The sequence below is a fragment of the Archocentrus centrarchus genome, chromosome 4, assembly GCF_007364275.1.
Source record: "Archocentrus centrarchus isolate MPI-CPG fArcCen1 chromosome 4, fArcCen1, whole genome shotgun sequence".
Lineage (NCBI taxonomy): Eukaryota > Metazoa > Chordata > Actinopteri > Cichliformes > Cichlidae > Archocentrus > Archocentrus centrarchus.
This window is the reverse complement of record NC_044349.1, coordinates 29,662,832-29,677,401: the sequence shown is the minus strand read 5'-3', so window position 1 is coordinate 29,677,401 and position 14,570 is coordinate 29,662,832. Positions and strand designations below refer to the sequence as shown.

General features: G+C 39.8%; 1 protein-coding gene across 3 annotated transcripts; it reads right to left on the bottom strand.

Moving 5' to 3' along the window:
* Positions 1-8,930: 8,930 nt before the first annotated feature.
* On the bottom strand, positions 8,931-14,327 carry slc34a2b (solute carrier family 34 member 2b). 3 transcript variants are annotated; one of them, XM_030727474.1, is made up of 13 exons: positions 14,261-14,327; positions 13,761-13,812; positions 13,533-13,679; positions 13,309-13,437; positions 13,037-13,180; positions 12,636-12,747; positions 12,338-12,533; positions 12,141-12,236; positions 11,809-11,920; positions 11,137-11,304; positions 10,760-10,876; positions 10,546-10,670; positions 8,931-9,856 (listed from the first exon to the last, which is right to left on the bottom strand). In XM_030727474.1, the coding sequence occupies exons 2-13, from the start codon at positions 13,804-13,806 to the stop codon at positions 9,308-9,310; spliced, it is 1,941 nt and encodes a 646-aa protein (XP_030583334.1). In that variant the 5' UTR covers positions 13,807-13,812; positions 14,261-14,327; the 3' UTR covers positions 8,931-9,307. The 3 variants fall into 3 exon arrangements, with proteins under 3 accessions (XP_030583334.1, XP_030583336.1, XP_030583335.1); XM_030727476.1 differs by having other exon boundaries at positions 13,761-13,808; positions 14,261-14,313; XM_030727475.1 differs by lacking the exon at positions 14,261-14,327 and adding an exon at positions 14,091-14,151.
* Between the last annotated feature and the right edge of the window lie 243 nt (positions 14,328-14,570).

Below are 14,570 nucleotides of genomic sequence, written 5' to 3'. Positions count from 1 at the left end.
ATTTACATAGCTGGGTTGAAACCTCAAGTAACCTCATGTGTTGGAACAACAATAATCCACAAACTAAGCTACTCGTGGCCACGTAGAAGGCACCTTTTAATCAGCTTTAAAAAATAACCTCCAAAGATACAAGAGTAAGATAAAGGCATTGCATGCTTATGCTATACTGCCTGACTCAGTTGTAATATGTCTAAAAATAGCAAATATTTCCATGCAATCATAGCTGGACTTTAGCAGCATTTGTATCTACTGACATGTTGCACAATAATCCACTGAGGCGATAAAAGGGAATAAAAAAGCAACTACAGAATGATCTCATAGCTACAAAAACATTTTAACTCCAGGTTTATCCCACACAGTAAGGTCTGTCTGGATTATTAATATTTTTTTTATTTTTTTTATTTTATTCCAAGTTAACAGCACAGCTTGGTGCAGACGTCTGACTGCAGGTGTGTATGAGTGTATTTTGGCTTCATCACGCTATTGATCTCTGATGACATAAATAACCTTTGATGCTCTAAACCAGCGGTTGGCTACATTTATCATCAATAGAGCCATTTTAAGCAATTTTCACCCCCCCCCCCCCCCCCCCCAAATCTGCATAGAGCCACTAGACTATACACTAATCTCAACATTACTAACAATTGTAAATTAAAATCTTTTACCACACGTGACTACTCTGCAAATCCCTCCATGACGCTGCTGATACTGTGTAATATTTTTGGATGTAACTTGTATGTATCAGGTATTTAACTTTGCCAGATTAAGCACACTTGTAAGCCAGCATGAAAGCAAAAAAAAATTTTTTAAATCCTTGCAGGTTCAAGAACCCTGGTCAAAACCATTATATCTAAAATTAGCGTACTGCTACAGTGGTTACTTTTAAGCTATTAGCTATGCATCACTCAAAAAAATATCTTTGATAAATGATATTTCTGTTTTCAGTGCGGTCTCTGGCTGTCATGACCTGTAAATAAAAGGAGAAAGCAACCAGCACCATTTTGTTAACTGTTAGCAGGAAGCCGGTTACAGATATTTAATGAGCATAGATCACTGGCTGAAATGTAGCAGCAGCAGCACCACTGAAAACATGGAAACACACATATTTGAGTGAGACTTTACCGAGCAATGAAACTTGCCTGGGAAAGAGTTTGATCACTGTGGTCGCTTCCCTGCCACCGAGAATGACAGATCCTCAGTAAATCTCATGTTTGGTATCAAATTTTAAGCACAACTTGTCATAAGGATTCAGTCCATTGCAACAGTAATGCCATCTTAGTCTAATACACTCTGGCAAAAATGGTTTCACATTAATTCTGTGATGGATTCCGGTTACACTATGTTGCCAAAAGTATTTGCTGGGCTCCCTTCACACACACAGGAACTTGAGTGACTTCCCATTCTTAATCCATAGGGTTTAATATGCTGTCAGCTATAACAGCTTCAACTCTTCTGGGAAGGCTTTCCACAAGGTTTAGGAGTGTTTATGGGAATTTTTGACCATTCTTCCAGAAGGACATTTTTGAGGTCAGACACTGATGTTGGATGAGAAGGTCTGGCTCACAGTCTCTGCTTTAATTCATCCTAAAGGTGTTCTATCAGGTTGAGGTCAGGACTCTGTGCAGGCCAGTCAAGTTCTTCCACACCAAACTCACTCATCCATGTCTTTATGGAGCTGCTTTGTGCACTGGAGCACGGTCATGCTGGAACAGGAAGGGGCCATCCCCAAACTGTTCCCACAAAGTTGGGAACATGAAATTGTCCAAAATGTTTTGGTATGCTTAAACATTTAGAGTTCCTTTCACTGGAACTAAGAGGCCGAGCCAAACTCCTGAAAAACAACCCCACACCATAACCCCCCCCTCCACCAAACTTTACACTTGGCACAGTGCAGTCAGACAAGTACCGTTCTCCTGGCAACTGTCAAACCCAGACTCATCCATTGGATTTGCCAAACAGAGAAGTACGATTCATCACTCCAGAGAACACATCTCCACTGCTCAACAGTCCAGTGGCAGTGTGCTTTACACCACTGCATCCGACACTTTGCATTGCTCTTGGTGATGTAAAGCTTGGATGCAGCTGCTCAGCCATGGAAACCCATTCCATGAGGCTCTCTACTCACTGTTCTTGAGCTGATCTGAAGGCCACATGAAGTTTGGAGGTCTGTAGTGATTGACTCTGCAGAAATTTGCAGATCTCTTCACCCTATGTGCTTCAGCACTGTCGTTCTCAATCGCTTCCACTGTGTTATAAGCCCACTAATAGCTGACTGTGGAATATTTAGTAGCGTGGAAATTTCACGACTGGACTTGTTGCACAGGTGGCATCCTATCATGGTACCACGCTGGAATTCTCTGAGCTCCTAAGAGCGACCCATTCTTTAAGAAATGTTTGTAGAAGCAGTCTGCATGCCTAGGTGCTTGGTTTATACACCTGTGGCCATGGAAGTGATTGGAACACCTGAATTCAATGATTCGGATGGATGAGTGAATACTTTTGGCACTATAGTGTATGTGTTTTTGTTTAAGCACTGATCTGAGCTTTGTTCATGCGTGTATCCTTGTCCATCCATGTCTTACTATTTTAAAAGAATTTCTTAAAGTTTAAACTTTTATCCAACAACAAAGCCATGGGAATGGCTGACATTCATAAATGTCGTTTTTTCATCAAAAAATAAAATCTCATGATATTTAGGGTGCTTCTGTGATAACTTTTTAAAAAAAATTAATATATTTTCAGTTTTTCCTACACACATATTTCAAAACTATATGACCGAGAATATTAGGTCCAACATGGTGGCAGAAATCAGAATTTTTAAAAGTGTGTTTAATAAATCACTTAAAAATAAACTTTATTAATCCCTGTAGGGAAAATTCTTTGCAGGATTTTTTTTTTTTTCATAACTTCTGGAATATATAAATTACACTCGTGCTATTACGTTAAAATATTACACTGTTGTTACAATGTTTCTGTAGCTTTAACTACCTTTTTTTTTTTTTTTTTGCCAAATAACATTTTGACCATAACTGTTTTTATTGCTATTTTAGTCATAGTTCTGTGCAAATCAGTTTAACCTTACCTCTTAGAATGCAGGCTCAGACCTGTGCAGGGAGCCTTTCCATTTGGCCCTCAGCCTTGACTGACCAGAGGGCAAGCCCTCGGCAGTCCTTGGCTGCTGGTCACACAATTGACTTTTAATGTGTGCAAATGTAACAGCTGAGTGAATGCACAATGGCACAATGTGAAATAAGTCGTGAATGTTATCAGGGTTTCCAGTGCCCACAGATCAAGCTTTTTTTCCACACAGTATCAACACTTTAAAAAAAAAAAAAAATGACACAAGCCCACAGTTCTGACTAATTCACGGCAGCACTTTGCCAAAAATGTCATCAGCTAATAAAAAGTATCAAATGTTTTTGGTTCATCGTCATCATTATCAGGGCGAATCTTAGATTGTACGAGCAGCCGCATGGAGAAAACTACCGCTGCCCACGTCAGTGAAAGTAAGCTACACTTTGCCACAGTTACTCAGACAGAGGACGGTCACACTGAACAGAAGTTGCACTCCGTTCACTGGCAGTGTGTAGAGTTACTAAGGATGAGTATGCTCAGGGAAGGCAGCAAGCCAGGAAAAGATCAGACTTAGTAGGAGGCTGCTTATTGGAACCAGTGCATTCCAGTGTGGTACGTACTGGTTGGGTTTGTGTTTAGATCTTTGTATTCACCAGACTCCTCATGATGTGATTATTGGTTATGAGTGCAGCTTTGATCCCACTCAGCCCAGAGTGGAAACAACCTTTAAACAGCAGAGTTATGATAGTTTTAGATGATTTTCCTTTAGTTACTTTTATTTAATTTTAGTTAGTTAGTTTCCACACTGGGTTTGCTCCTTTTAATTTAGATTTTATTAAATCTTTATTAATTTCACTATTAATTTTAGTTTGTAATATGGGGGCATTTCTCAAGATTTAGGATGATCAAATTAAGATAGATATTACAATATCGATGTTACAATAAAGACAATTTGTGCAATCAATTCACCTTCTTGTAATCTTAATAAATATATATGCACCAACACCTCCATACTGTTATATTAAGATATAGTTACAAAGACTAATTTTAAAGGCTTTCTCTGTGTGCGTGCATTTTTGCTTTCATGACTTCTGTAAGCACACCAAATTGTTTTAGTTCAATTTTCATTTGTTTCTAATATAAATTTTCATTTCATTTTGTTTTTTGTTCAGTTAATTATAATAATAATTATAATAACTGTGGTGCAATTCTTTCAACCAGATACACTAGAGAGCAAGAAAATTGTTATTGTAATAAATGATTATTGTTTAGTGATTTAAAATATTAGTTTTTACTACTTTGGAAAAAGAGAGAGAGAATAACATCAAACTAATATAATGATGCTATATGAAGAGTTAGCAGCCTGTAAGGTCTCCTATTAAATATAATGTAAAAGGCCATTGTGGTGAAGACAGGCAACTACACCGGGGTTATAATTAACTAAATTAAAATTAATTAAAGTTTTCAAGTTTTACCTCAAGGGAATAAACTGATTTTAATCAAATCTGATCAACAGAAGCTGAAACTGCATGGAGCTGAAGGACTGTTTGTCCTCACACAATGTCCTGAATGAAAAAAAAAAAAGGAAAAATTGTGCTTATTGGAGATCCAAAAAGTCAGATCTCTCCAGAGTGTATTATTTTTGTGTATTGCTATTTTGTGCTATTACATCTCTGAATGTATTGTAGCTTAAAAATATTCTTTTGGACTGTTGTAGCAGTCCAAAACAGTGTAAGGGCTTGGAATTTTCTATAACTATGAGGAATGACACAATCTCACTAAAAGTATCAATTTTCACCTCTTCAGGCTTTGATATAAATTGGCTTTGCACCATAATGGGCATTTTGACATTTCACAGCATTAAAAAAAAAAAGGCAAAGCAACCGAGTCAGTGACCCAGCATGAACAACATCAATTCATCTTGCATCCGTCCAGTATATTATGTTAAAATGCTGGCATAAAACATCACTTTGTATTGCAGTTTGAGACACTAATCATTTGTTTATACAGACTTTACAAAAGCTGCAAAAACCTTGACACTGAAAAATGGATCAGATCCAGCCTCAGCCGCTGTGTGCTCAGTCGTTACTTAGTTGCTGTGGACCTTTACCCATCAGCACGCAGTAATTACATACTACTGCCTACTGCTGTAAAGCCATCAGAACTCCTGTTAATAAATAAATTGCTTCAGCCTTCAAACAGACTGGTGGCGATGTGACTGCTAATGCTGCTAGGAAAAAAGGTACAGAGTGCCAACTGACAGACTCTCGTACCTGTGCATCAGTCCTCTGGATGAGTCTTCAGATGCAGACTGTAAGCTGCATGATTTGAAAACATTGATTTAGACTTGGAGAAATGTGCAGTCCCGTACTACACAGGTAGTCTAATTATTAAGTAAGTAAACAGACACAAACAAGCCAGCATTAATTTTGTGTAACATACATGACAGTATTTGTACCTGCTGTCTGTTTCAGTCCTCAGCCGCGAGCTTCTCAGCTCTTAAATTGTGTGCTGCACCAAATGTAGTGTTATCACTTTCATATGCCATTTTAAATGAGGTTACAAAGTATGTGCTTTATTGTCATTATGTATGCACTGACTGCAGCTGCTAACATGTGGCAGAGTACATCCCTTTGCAGCAGTAATTTGTTAGAAACGCTGTCAGGTGTAGTCATGGTTTTATGAAAGTGAGAGAGCAGCCTGTAATTCAAAATGTGTACAACAACGCAGAGTTTAAACTGTGATCACGAGCCTACGAGGCAGAGGGGTATAAACAAACTGTTAAGAAGTTGTTTCCAGCTTCATTTTGTGATATTTTGCTCTTGTGCGTTCCACTTAGTTCGTTTTCTGCGCCACCTGTTCCCACCCACCTAATTACCCCTCTTCTCTGGCATCTCCAAGTTGCCAGGTTGGCTTTGAACTTCTAGTAGTTGAGCTTTCCAGATATTTCTGTTTCTAGTTTTTTTAAAATTTTCGTTGTATTGTTCCTTGTGTTGCTAGTGAGCTCTTCCTGTGTCAGTTTTATGTTGCTCTATGTTTACACACTGCTACTGTAACTAGTGCAGGAAAGCTAACATAGTGTAGAAGAAGCCAATAGCTTCTTCACAGCTTAAGGGTCAGAGGATTTCTTTCTTTTTCCTTATTTATTCATGTTTGTTTTTAACCCAACTGCAAGCTGTGATCAAGTGACTGCTTTCTCTCTCTCTCTCTCGTCTTCTCTCACTCTTTCTGTTTAGTGTAAGACTGGTCGGTGTTCATCTTCAACTGCTGTCAGCTCCACTCAGCGAGAGCAGGGAAAGGAGAAACTACAATAAATAACAGCAACATGCAGCAACAATTCAAGCTCAGCTGACACGAGACTAAAGGAAATAGATTTGTTGAATAGCATAAATACATTTTTTTTTCTTGTTCCAGTTGTCGTTTATTTTCTGACTAATAAATACAAATTCACTGAATTTATATTCTTTTATGGATTTATTGGAGTCATTTTTGTTGCAAAGTTAGCAAAGCAGTGTTTTAGTCAGCCCTGATGTTGCCTTAAACATAAAAGAATGATTCCCGGTCTCTCTCCCACAGTGAGAAATACAGTTTATTAACACAGGAAGTTGAAGTGGTGGACCCTCAAAGCAGCGTTATCTGTGGAGGGCAAAGCAGAGCTGAAAATAACAGTAACGTTTTGCCTTTACGTTCACCTTGTGGCCAGAGACATGCCTGCAAATGGAAATTGTTCCGTATCTGCTGCAGAGTTAACATGTTTGCCAGTTTTAAAAGTATTCACTAGAGTAGCAGGTAATACATGGGTCGCTCACTGCCCACTTCTGTTGTTAAGCTCAATATAATTAGTTCAGTGATAACAACACAAATCAAGTTATCAGAGTTATTAGAATTATCTCTTACATGTCGGTCAAAGATCGATAAAGATTTAGATAAAACGCAGAAAGTCTGGACTACTCCTAGAAACACATTTTATTGTCGTCACTTGATCCCTTGAGATGCCAAGTTTTGAGTGAATTTATGGCACAATGATTGACTGTGAATGCTGATAGCTCAGTTTTACTGCCTGTTAGGAATGCAGGCCTAGAAAGAAATCTCTCAAACTACTGAATATTTGCCTTTGTTAACTTTCTGGGTCCTAAAAGTTTTCTTTTTAGCTCATTCTTCATGATTACTGCTTTTAATATTTTCCACATTCACCAAATCCATAAACATACCTGTTTGCAAGTTGAATACCTTTGAATATGTCCAGTGCATGCTAATCAAAGATTAAAGTGTGATAACATATTGCAGAAAGTTGTGTTGCCTCCACGGTGCTGGAGCACTGTGAACATTCCTGAGCCGCACACTGAGATAGCTGACTGTGTTTGTGCGTTAAGGTTTGTGGTGTGTGAAGGATTATGATGACGAAACTTGATTTGTTTACTAATAATAACAGACAACTACAGTAAAATGAAATATATCTCATAGCTCATAAACCTTTATAGTGTCTTTTCTAACTACTATCTGCTCTAAAGCACAGTTGAGTGTGTACTTTCACACTCTCACGCAGTGCCGTATTTTAAAGTTGTTTTTAAGTCTCAGTCTCCTGCTTTTATTTGGAATTGGGTAACTACCTGATGCGTGCGTAACTGAGGCAAAATTAGAACAAAAATCCAGAGAACTGAAGATTAAAATGGGCTGCACTTTACCTGAACTCCAGAATCTAACACTAATAACAGAGAAGCTACAAAATTCTGCACACACATTGTATCTGACTGTGCTCATTACTCGCCTCTCGGGATGTCTTAAGATGTTGCTCAAAGAGCGGCGAAGCACTTGTTGACACAAAGAGAAGAAATATCTGGACTTAATTATATGTTTATGTCACCCGTGTGCTTACTAAATCATCACACTGTTTAACTGTAATGTGACAAAAACACCAGATGCTCATTAAAGCTGACAAAAAGGATGACATGCACTAATGTCACATATTATAAATGTGCACAACTTTTTTGTGTTTTTTTTCCTCCTAAAGTGACATTTTGGCAGGGAAAAAGTTGCAGTAGCTCATGAAGCTACACAGCACTGACATCTCATTTGTACTAATAATGACTGAGTAATAAATAAAACCATAAAATGCATGATTAAAGTCTCCTTTTGATCTGAATGTCCTGTACTTTAAGCCCTCTGGTGCTCCTGGATGTCATAAATAGAGGAAGGGCAGTAATCAGGTGGAGGTGGTTGTGAGGGAGGAGCAGGTACTTTGATTGGGCTCACAAGGTCAGAGACTACAGCGCCTACAGAGCCATTATTGGCTCTTTTAAGCCCTTAACTGGAAACCTTGCATGAACAAATGTTGCATTTCTAAACACAGCTTACAGAAACATTTTCTTCACATATATTTATCAAATATTTAACATTTGAAACAAGCTATTCTGTGAAACTTTGTTGTTTCAGTCTGAAGTCCCTCCCTCACTTCGTGTTCTGAGGTGAATCAGATATGAAATACAATCTGTCAGCTGCAAGAAGCCATTTTCTTACAGTGAATCTTGTGATCTCTCATGTGAAACACGTATGTTCTGCAAATAGATAAAAATGTTTCATCACTAACTATAAATAACTTGGACTTCTATTTCCAAAAGGTTAAAATCATGCACTTGAAAATGCGTCTTGTTTTAAATTTAGTCCACTCAGAATGAATTTGCTGAGCTCACATATTGCACACGAGGCAGAGCTGAATATCAGATGAGCTGATTAAAATGTCCTATCAGTAACTATAAGCTTGTGTTATGTAAGTGAGAGGAAAAGACAAACAAAATGACAATACTGCACTTTAAAAATAGCAATTTTTTTATTTACAAATATTATATAGTCTTAAATACTGGGGGATAACATAACATTTACTAATAACAGTACACTTTAAAATGCTACATTAAACATCTAAAATTGAAATGTTGAAAATAAAACCAAAGGCTCCTTCCACATATCTTACAAAATATAAAAATAACTCATAACATTCAGAACCATCCATAGTTAAGTCATAGCCGACATTAAAAGCATCACATGCCCGGCACCAGCAGGTTCATAATATGTGCAACACTTCTGTTCATCCACCAGCGTTTACTACAGTGCTCAGTGTATCATCCATTAAAAGGGAATCAATAACATATCACAACCTGAGAAGTGATGAACAATTACAAATGTATACATTATTGCATTTAGGTTTGCATATAGATACAAATGAGCCTTAACAATATTAAAGATGTGTTGCTATCGTGGCCTGGTCTGTGTCCTCGTCTTTAGACATGGCCGGGTTATCATAGATCTCCAGACTTGGCTTCCTGTCTCGGCTGATTGCTTCATCCTCCTCATTTTGCTTGCAGCACTTGCAGCATTTGCAGCAGCAGCAGCAGTGTTTGCAGCAGAAGCTCGAAGCTGAGGTAATAACGCCGTCCCACGGGGCCAAAGAGTGCAGGGGCCGGGGCAAAAAGTTCCAGTTACGGAGGACCTTGGGCAGGAAGCGTGGGCAGCGAGACTGCATCACATTGATAATAATTGCAATGACAATTACAACAACAAAAGGCAAACCGACGCCAACCAGGACTTGCCAGCCAGCCATCGACAGGCCAAATACAGTCAGGGGGAAAATCAAGAAGACCAGAATGAGGTACACAATAGCAAACCAGCGGTATTTGGCGGTTATGTTTCCCAGCCCTCTGGCCAACCTGATGGGCAACCGCATGAAGGGGATTGGGTACCACAGTATGATGCCAAAGATGTTGAAGAAGAAATGGCAAAGTGCAATCTAGAAAAAATAAAGAGAAACATCACATTCAAACAAGGCTATCGCCATCAGATTTCAAAGAAATTATGGATAAAGAAATAGATTTTCCTGTATGGCACCTGATTTGTTTGTGACAAATATACCCTTAAATGCATCACTTGGGATATATAGCTGAAATATCGCACAGAAAAACTAAAATGTCAACCTCAGAAGTGGAAAAGACAAAGCCACATAACATCTGGAGCCATCTGATGTTGACAGGGTAGACCCAAATACTGCAGCTCACACGAGGACGACTCCAAATCCCCACAGACTCCCACATTAAAACACCCAACTTTATGCCATAAATAAGCAAGTTTCTAGGATAGTTTCCTTCCTCATGTTATATTTTATCATATAACTCAGAAGATTAAATTATATTAAGACTTAAAGCTGTGATTTATTTCAATTTAATCTTTGATTGATAGGTGGCAGTTGCATTAGCAGTATATTTGTATGTACAATGCACCCATATGTGGGCGCACCTTGCAAACCAAGCTTACTAGCCAAAATGCCAAAATCAGACTTCACAAACCACTGGGTGACATCATTGTGGCTACATCCATCTTTTATAAACAGTCTACAGTCTGGACCAACCAGCATCACCATCCTTACAGCTACACCGGTGACTGTATACAGGCGCATAAGAGCAAGTTTTAATTGTATCTTACCTGCAGGGAATTGTCTAGTGTTTCTCCAGGACTAGCCATAGCAGCAAGTATAGATGTTGTTGTTGTACCAATATTTGACCCCAGCGTCAGAGGATATGCTCGCTCAAGGCTAATGACACCAATACCTGGTGAAGAAGATTTAACAAGATATAAGATCTAGTGTCAAATAAAATCGCAGAAACAGAGCGAGATCTGTGCCCTAATAATGGCTTACCAACAAGAGGAGTTATGGCTGAGGTGAAGACAGAGCTACTCTGAACTAGGAAGGTAATCCCAGCTCCCACCATAATTGCAACATAGCCCATGAGGAAGGTGAAGGGGAAGGGTAGGTCTGTGATCAAACAGAAACACACGAGGTGAGCAAAGAGCACATTATATCCATATGACCAGAGAACGTGAATATTTCAGTCTAAACAGTAAATGTGTCTGAGCTTTCTCCGTCACGCAACAGGACCGCTCGACCTGAAGGTGAGCCAGAAGCAACAGGAAGGCTGTACCTGCGTCGCTCATCGAGCATCACCACAGAAGCAGATGTGCTGACTATCAAACAGGCTGGACGTCACATGGAAAAGTTTTGGTTGGTTTTCGTACCTGTGTTGAGAACCTTCTTGATCATCACAGCCACCTGCCCCTTCAACATGGAGTTGAGCAGCTTGACGATGAGTATGAGACAGGTGCAGAGGACGAGCAGAGACCCAGCCAGCAGAATGAGGCCCACAGCCAGCTCGGACAAGGTAGTATTGGCAAAGAGGTGCTTGCCTGCGAGGGATGGCAAAAGAGATTGAGACATTTCAAGTAAACTCTGGTAAATGAAGCTGATGTAAACACTAAGAATTCAGTATTTCGGCAAAAACTTTGCAACTGTAAAACAAACTGTGTTTGTTGCATTGATCAGGATCAATTTCTGATCTTATCAAAATGAAAAATGAAGCCAAGAAACGATTTTCTTAAGCTCGAACACCAGAAGCGTGCTGCTTCAAGAAGTGATCCATTTTATGGTCATGTGACACCTAGGTGCTTCAGCCAGACAACATGAATGGACCTATTGAGCAGGTAGACGGGTTAAGGAAGAGTATTAGCTGAGTCACTGTAACATCTCAAAGGTGGTCATTGTCTCCTCTTCAGAAAGTCTGGATGAAAGAGGTTGTTGTGGCTGACTGGCTCGCTCATATTTCACTGAGCTTTGGTGGATCAGGCAATCCTAAATGCCTTGTAAATGTTCTTTTTTTCCCCCCTCCAAAAATGGCGTGGATGAACTCTTACAGCTCTCTATGTTATTGGTAAAAGACTCATTCATCTGGGTCCAGGTCTGGTTTCCTTCGTCCCAGCAGACGCCACCCGGTGGACAGGTGTCCACTGTCTCATTCCTGAAAGTCTGAAAAAGAAGGCAAAAAATCACAAAAGCAAGGCTCAGTGCTGTAGCTATTACAGTGGCAGGTGATAATCTCTCAGTGACTGCAAGCAACATTGCACCTCTTTATAAAGTATGATCTAACAATCAGTCATTAAGAGAAAAACAGATCTAACCATAGCTTCATGTGTGTTTTTGCTGTAGTAACTACTACTTTTGTAACTCGCACTTGTTGATTTCTTACCGTGTTGGATTCTGTTTTGCACCATATTTTGATCAGACTCTTGTTCATGCCAGCTGCATCACCAGTGGCAATTGCACTGATAACAGATTTGTCCAGCTATGAGAAGAAAAACTTTATTTAAAAAAAAAAAAAAAAAAAAAAAAAAGGCATTTCTTCTTTATATTGATAGAAAATCCACTTCATGGTTTTATAGTTACCTGGATGATGGATTTTGTGAGAGGGTCTGTGATGACCTTGAGCAGTTCGGGGGCATCTTCTCCCGACTCGAGATGAAAAGAATCGATGATGAGTTTGGTGAGTTTGTACAGAACACCAGTGGCGGCTTCCAGCGGCAGAAGAATCAGCACAGAAAGCCAGTTGAAGAAGTCGTGGACTGTAGCGCCGGCAAATGCCCTGAAAATAAGAGAAGAACACACTCGTGAACATCTGCCAAACACTATTTGTAGAATTACGGTAATATTTTTGTCCCTACATGTGTATCTTTGCGTGATTTACCTGCGGAACTCATTTCGGTCTCCTGCCTGCATCATTGCCACGATAGTGTTGGTGACAGACGTTCCAATGTTGGCTCCCATGATGATGGGCACAGCCATTTGAACTTCAAGCACTGAAGAAGGTAATAATATTATATTAATGTGTAATATACTAAAGCTACAGTCTTTAACTGATGGACAGTTAATTTTTTTTTAATTGATTAATAGTTTCAGTGTTTTTCAGACCGAAATAACAAACGTTTCCTGGTTCAAGCAACTTAAGCGAGCTGCCCTTTTAGCCTGTTTTTCAGAATGAGCCTTTTGAAGCCGTCAGAGGTTCTATTGTGGGTTTACAATACATTTGTTTGAATACGCTGGTCAGTAAATTGTGTGTGCATGCATCTTCTATGTGTGTCTCCTTACATCCAGAGGCGACCATGCTGACCACAATGGAGGAGGAGGTGCTGGAGCTCTGCACAAGCACTGTGACTAAAACCCCGATGACCAGCCCAGCCACAGGGTTAGCCAACACTTCACTGTTCTTGAAGATGTCACCTGCAGCTCTTCCTGCACACACCCACCCACCCACGCACACACTGAGGTCAAAAATACAGTTCTCAATGCACATTGCATAAGCACTTACAGTACCTGGAAAAATTGTGATTAAAAACCTATAAATTATTTATTTATTTTACCTCCCACTAGCTGGAAAGCAGAGCTGAGAACATCCAGGGAGCAAATAAACATGTAAAGAAGTCCAAGCAGCAGAACCAACTTCAGAAGAGCAGTCAGCACTCTTAAAATCTTTCCCTTCGTATCCAGCTCTGTTAGCAAAAAGGACACAAAGCACTGAATCAGCGTCAGGTATTGTGAAGGTAAACATACTGTACATAGCAGTCAGACATGCATGCTGCCTCACCTGACCACTTGACCCCAGTGTTTTTGAGCTCTGGGAGATCCCACGGATCTGCCGCACTCTCCTCATTCTCATTCTCATTCTCCTTCACCAGCACCAGAGTGGAGTAAGAAGGTGGGAGACCCTCTTCTTTAGATAGAGATTTATCATCTAATGGAAAGAAGGCAGGAGAAAGTGTTAGGAAATAACACTGAAACAGCAGACCAAAGTATCCACGAGTAAAGGACATACCAATAGAGGAGGAGGAATCCCCGGCTACTTCTGGTCTGGGAGCCATGACTGTCTGAGAAACAGAAAAAAGACAAGACTTAAAAACATACACAAATAACTCATAGATCTGAAAAAGCAGATGTTAGAGTGTTGACATATAAGGCTAGCTGTATAATTCACCTTTTCAAAATAAAATGGCTATCCCAAAGCCAGGCCACACTGTTTACCATCTACTAAGCAGCTGTGTGATAGTCAATATAACCCAAGATGAGATTCTAACTTTACCACATCTGTACCTGATCAACAATTGATCAAGCTTTCATAACGAGGACAAGAAAGAAACACACTTACCACTATTACAGCCCTGAAAGATAATCAGCAAAAAAGCACCTGTCCAAAAATCTGTCATTTTAAACGCAAGAGCATCTCTCAGCCTCTGAATCCTCCAGTTATTAGTATCTCTCAAATATCTCCTAGATTACATGCGACCATGTGGCCTTGATGGCAGACAGTGTACGCACCTGCAGCGGAGCGCTTTGTGTCCTGATCTCTGAGAGGCGCGCAGGAGGCTTCACCTGAGTTACCTGTTGCTCACTCTGAGCCTGAGTGCTGCTTTTATAGCGCCGCGCAGAGCGCACTCCCGATGCTGTCACTTCAAGGATCACGCACACATGTGCAGTTCGCATCTGCAGGCAGGGGCCCGCTGAGTGACAAACCCATGACTTGAATTTCTGAGGGACTGCACTGAAACGGACACAATTCACAGTGTTCAAAGGAGAAAAGATGAGAAAGTTTTTTTTTTGTTTTTTTTTTTTACCATTAATTTCTGAT